Source organism: Blennius ocellaris, assembly GCF_963422515.1.
Source record: "Blennius ocellaris genome assembly, chromosome: 11".
NCBI classification, from domain to species: domain Eukaryota; kingdom Metazoa; phylum Chordata; class Actinopteri; order Blenniiformes; family Blenniidae; genus Blennius; species Blennius ocellaris.
In genome coordinates, this window is record NC_137660.1 from 7,393,465 (window position 1) to 7,399,602 (window position 6,138).

The 6,138-nt window shown below is 47.4% G+C and overlaps 1 protein-coding gene across 1 annotated transcript; it reads right to left on the reverse strand.

The window, feature by feature from the left end:
- Positions 1-389: 389 nt before the first annotated feature.
- Positions 390-5,679, reverse strand: oaz2a (ornithine decarboxylase antizyme 2a; the record flags this gene model as incomplete). The annotated part of the gene is given in 6 exon segments (XM_080505536.1): positions 390-1,558; positions 2,202-2,287; positions 4,029-4,201; positions 5,230-5,310; positions 5,312-5,402; positions 5,624-5,679. Coding segments are annotated over 6 exon segments (618 nt in total). The 3' UTR covers positions 390-1,427.
- Between the last annotated feature and the right edge of the window lie 459 nt (positions 5,680-6,138).

Below are 6,138 nucleotides of genomic sequence, written 5' to 3' on the forward strand. Positions count from 1 at the left end.
TGAATTTCCCGTCATGATATTCAGGCACATCTAGAATTTAATCGTAACAAGTGGAGTTTAAAGTCGGACTGTGTTTCCGCGACAATGTCTGAAGTGAAAACGCATCGTTCTTGTTGTTTTGCTTTCCGAAAAGTTTCCGCGGCAACATCATGAAGACGACAAGAAACGCTGAACGCTTGTTTTTGTTATGGAACCAGACCGAAAAGTTCCATTTGGAAGCAGTTTCCAAAACAATGGTCTCGACTGACTCAGAGCAACGTTGTCGTGTCAATAAAAGTTTTTCCATTTTCCCACTTTGAAATGGTTTCTGCCGTGATTTCCTCCTCTCGTCACGAGCTTCAGCAGCGTTTCCAGTCGATCTCCACGACGCGACGGAAGCACGGGAGCCGTTTCAGTCAACACCCTTTATTGATTTTCCTCATTCCCCGAGACATAGGACAACAAAATGTGAATATACATGTATGGATTGTCGCTGAAATGTTGCTAAGCTAAGTTAAAAAAACTAAACAAAACCCCATCCCTCCTGATTTGAACTGTCACGATACACAATAGAGAAATATATGTACAGAAAAATAGACCTCTGGAAAAAAAAAACCAACTTCATATAATGACATTTCCTAAACCGCTTGTCGTCGGGGCTCCGTCAGACTGGTTGGACCTGCGCGCATCGCGGCGGCAGAAGAAGAAGAAGAAAAGACTTCAGAGGTGGAACAGAACGTACAGCCGGCACGGGGAATGTAGGCTAGTATTGCTTTTACACGCCGAGACTGGGAGACGAGCTGGAGGCGGATTCTTTGGCGTGTCGGTTTGGAGAACTTTAGAACAAGGTAGAAACTCTGCATTGCATAATAAAACCAGCTGGATCTGATGAAAACAGTCGTCCGTTAAGACTCACCAGTACATAAGGGGGGGGGAGGGGGGAGGGTGGGGGGGGTAAATTGCACTCCTCTCTTCATTTTAGGCACGAGAAGCCAGGTTGTACCCACCGCTGGAAGGCTTCCCCCTGCAGAGAAACACGCCGTGACGCTCATCACTCCTCGCTGTCGGGGGGGGGGGGTTTGTGTGACGCCGGAACCACAGCGGTCTGGAATGACGCCTCTATAACACGGAGTTGACGCCGGAGGAGTTGTGTTGCCGAACGACTATCGCGTCGTACGGAGTGGATCGCAGCTCTTCTGAGAAACCCCCCCCCTCCCCTCCCCCGCCAAAAACAAACAAGAAGGTGGAGATCTGCTGCAGAAGCCATGTTCCAAAACTCCTTCTTCTGGATGTGCTGCTGCTCTCTTTGTCCTGTTTGTCGCAGCAGCACAAACAAGCGAGACAGAAAAAACAAAAGTCTCCTGAAGTCTGTAAGGAGACGAGGGCGACACCTCCAGAGTCTGGTGAGGGGAGGGGGAGGGAGGAGGGGGGGAGGGGGGCAGTCACAGTCACTCCTCATCTGAGCTGCTGGTGTCCAGAGAGTAAACCATGAAGGCCAGATCGGACCGGGCCGGAACCAGAGGGTTCCCCGGCTTCACCATCTCAAAGCCCATGTAGTGGAAAGTCCTGATGATGGACACTGAGGGGGAGAGAGAGAGAGAGAGAGAGAGAGAGAGAGAGAGAGACATAAGAAACAAAGCTGTATTCACCCCCACCCGTCAGGAGGTTGACTTCACAGTGCTTTCACTGAGATGTGAGATATTCACCCATTCATGTGTCGACTCAAAGAAATCGCCATTATGTTGTTTTCTAAAATTGCTTTTATTTCCCAACCAAATCCATCAAAAGCACATTTCTCCATCTAATTTTCTCCAACATGCTAATTTCCCTGCCTCAGTCTCAAACGCAGCAACGCACCGATCCTATACACTGGGCCGATACCGATGACCGATATTTACCCATATCGATGGGTAGCAAAAAAAAGAAAAGCTGCTCCTATAATCAGCGTCTGCAGTTACTGAAAATGTTGTTTTTCTTTATGCAAAACATGTTTGTTTGTTTTTAATATTAACAAAATATGTAAATTGAGATTCCTTTGACCTTTTGTGTTTGACTTTTAACTCCACGTGTGGAGGAAACTTTGGGCTGCAGTTTCTTCTGTTTCCATTCAAAAGCTTAACAAAGAGAAACATCTGATCCTTTTCATTGCTGTGTTTGTGCCCGACACCGTGTAGGAGAGAGAGAGAGGGGGGGGAGGGGAGGGAGGGAGGGGGGGCTCTTACATCGATCCTCTCTGTTTTTCTGGAACCACAGGAAGACGTAGTTAACTTTGAGCTTCTCTTCGGCAAACTCCAGCAGAGCAGTCAGCCTGCGAAGGACAGAGAGAGAGAGAGAGAGAGAGAGAGAGAGAGAGAGAGAGAGAGAGAGAGAGAGAGAGAGAGAGAGAGAGAGAGAGAGAGAGAGAGAGAGAGAGAGAGAGAGAGATGGTGAGTGCCGAGGAAAGAGGAGTGCTGGTTACACACTATGTTTTGTTTTGTTTTTTTTCTTTTTACATAAGTGCTGCACCTTTACATAATAGTGCAGTGGCGGCTGCGGCGCTGGCTGGACGCCTGCAGCACACAAGGTTACTCTGTCCTGCTATTGATTCTAAACGCTCACTGACAATGTGGAATATTAGCAACCTCTCTAACTCGCGTCATCTCTGGAGGGGCGGCGTGACGGTTTTAAAGACGCCGAAGACAATCGGGATGTTCTAAGTCCAGTTCAAGTCGGAGCTGCAGCGTCCCACGTCCCCGCTCGGCTGCAGTGCAGCTAGATTGTGACAACGCCGCCGCTTTCACTGCGACGTGCCCTTCAAGAAACGAGCCGGAACTTCCTCCTCTCAGGCCGGCTCAGGAAGCATCATGATCACTATTCATCATGTGTTCAAATCAGGCCAATTATGACCCCCGACTCATGGAAAGTATGAACATTAGAAATGAGGGATGCACTGATATCAGTTTTTTTTCAGCATGTGGCTTGTAGCATATAGTTTGTAGCATGTATCTTGTAGCATGTAGCTTGTAGCATATAGTTTGTAGCATGTATCTTGCAGCATGTAGCTTGTAGCATATAGTTTGTAGCATGTATCTTGTAGCATGTAGCATGTAGCATATAGTTTGTAGCATGTATCTTGTAGCATGTAGCATGTAGTATATAGTTTGTAGCATGGAGCTTGTAGCATATAGTTTGTAGCATGTAGCTTGTAGCATACAGTTTGTAGCATGTAGCATATAGTTTGTAGCATATAGTTTGTAGCATGTAGCATATAGTTTGTAGCATGTAGCTTGTAGCATGTAGCTTGTAGCATATAGTTTGCAGCATGTAGCTTGTAGCATGTAGCATATCGTTTGTAGCATGTAGCTTGTAGTATGTAGCATAGAGTTTGTAGCATGTAGCATATAGTTTGTAGCATGTAGCTTGTAGCATGTAGCTTGTAGCATATAGTTTGCAGCATGTAGCTTGTAGCATGTAGCATATCGTTTGTAGCATGTAGTTTGTAGTATGTAGCATAGAGTTTGTAGCATGTAGCTTGTAGCATATAGTTTGTAGCATGTAGCTTGTAGCATATAGTTTGTAGCATGTAGCTTGTAGCATGGCTCGGCGTAATGCACAGAGCAGTTAAACTAATGAGTGACATCAGCCTGACTCTACCGCTTCCAACGTCTCTTAACGTTTAATTCAAACTTTGGCCTCTCTTTTCTCATTCTCAATAATATTAAAGAGTCTGCAAACCGTGGACGTCGCCCGCTCGTCGACGTCAGGTAATACTCGCCAGGTTGTATTTGTACGGGTACGAGTCCCCGCGTGGTATCGGACCTGATCCAGGTGTCGTTATTAAGAACACAGCAGTTTCTCAATCAAACTACCGGCTACTCTTCATCTGTCCACGCCGGATCTCAATGTATTTGTCTTTCACGGGTACTTAGGTTCTCTTCTAACCTGCTCACACATTATGAAAACTCAACAAATAGCTTTTAGGTCCCTTTTCCTTGATTTGGAAACAGATTGTTGAAGTCCAGTCGGTCTGAAGTCAACAGTGGTTTGTGAAGCGGGTGTTTGGCCCTTACCCCTCCTTGCTGCCCTCGGCCAGCAGCCCTCCGGGGATCCCCAGGAAGAGGCTGTCTGCCGTCAGCGCCGTGTCCCAGGAGACGGCGCGGCGCTCGCTCAGCTGGTAGTGGAAGCGGAGGAACGACGTGCTCCCGCTCGACGGAGCGGCCTGCGTCACGGTTAACTGGTCGTCCTGCGGGGAGAGCGTCTGTGATGTTAGTCGGCCCGGCCGGTACTGAAGCAGACGCTAAAGAGGAGAGGAAGCTGCTGCCGTCTGCTTCACCGTCGGGAACACTCTGTCTTCTGAACCGTCAGACAGCAGGGAGCTTTTTTTTTTTAAATTCGCCGTAGACAAATGAGGCCATAAATACAGTCTGTCTGACCTGAACTCTAATTTGGCTGCGACACTCAAGACACGTGGAATTCAAACTGATTTCGTAAACTCACATGCAGGTGATGAGTGAGATTAAAGGATTATTTTTGTTTTTTTCCCTCAAATGTAAAACGAGGGTACGAGTCGTTAATGAGGCAGAAAGGTCCTGGAAGGACGGAACACTGAACACAATTATGACCCAAAGTGCTTAGAGAGAATTAGAGCAACACGTGCCGACTCTTTATGCTGAGTCATGGGTATTTACAAGCTTTTAGCAAAAGCCTCTAAAACGCCGTCTGGGACAAAGACGAAGACGAAGTCACTTCTTTAACTAAAAGGTACAATTTGAAAATCACTCGCTATATTATCCCGCTGCCAACTTGGAAAGTTTCAGTTTCAGAAGAAGAAAAATATTTAAAGAAAACACGTGACAGCAGAGGAAGTTAAAGCTTATTTTGTAACATAGGTTCCTGTTATCTCCTCATATCATATGACTGTTTGTTTTGGTATTTTATTAGATTTCAGTGGGCATTTTAATGGAAATATCAGTGAATTCTGCACGTTAGCAATATTGTCCACATTTATTATTTATTAGCAAATTCAGTTAGCATTTTATTTATTTTGCTTGATAATAGAGATGTACAATAGTTTCTACATTTTATGAACTATTCCAATTAGCATTTTTATTACATTCGTTCTGAATGATCCGTGTGTGTGTGTGTGTGTGTGTGTGTGTGTGTGGGTGTGTGTGTGTGTGTGTGTGTGTGTGTGTGTGTGTGTGTGTGTGTGTGTGTGTGTGTGTGTGTGTGTGTGTGTGTGTGTGTGTGTGTGTGTGTGTGGCCCTTCACCTTGTGCAGTAGCACACTGAGAGAGTGATCCCTGACCGTCCCTCGCCCACCCGGGATCTTCAGCTGTGGGTGAGGGGCATCAGGAGCACCACAGAGGCCCCGGAGACTGAGGGGTGGAGCTGGGCAGCAGGGGGGGCAGCAGGGGGGGCAGCAGGGAGCCCGTCAGCCAGGAGCTGGAGGGGGCAGAGACCAGAGACCGGAACAGGTTAGTGCTTCGGTGGAGAGAAGTGGAAGTTCAGCATCGGGAACACTGAAATCTACGTAGTTAGCAGAGGCCAGGCTATGGGTTGGCGCTGTTGGTCGTTTTTAGAATGAAAGCACACAGGCATGCTGAGAACAACGCGCTAGGAACATTATCAATGGTTAAGTACACACACATTCCTATGGACATTACAGGTGACTGTCGGGGAGAACGCCGGTCAACCGATCGACCAGGACCGTGACGTGCATGCACGGTAGCAGTGCCTCGACCCTCGAGCAGGACGGAGCCCCGGCGCTTCCACAAAGTCTCGTTTTCCGCCCATATAAGCAGTGAGGGAGTTTTAAAAAAAGTAGAACTCTCAGTGGCTTCGAGCGCCACGGTCAGATTAACCCTCACCCCAAAAAAACGCAACAAAGGGTTTTGCATTTTCCCTTGGAAATGGTTGCCGTGTCAACAAGGGCCATGATCGACCAGAAATGCAGCGCACACACACATCCACATCTACACACACACACACCCTCTTCATCAACGGCCTCTCAGTCATCCAGCAGCTGCAGCAACACGTTCCTCCACCCCGACTGCCGGAGGGATTCCACATAATTACACCGCTTGGATCCCACTTTACGCAACCGAAAGTTTCGTTTGCGTAACCCCTCAGGATCCTCCAAGCGAACTTCGCCCATCGGGAGACATTTGGATGAGCAGCT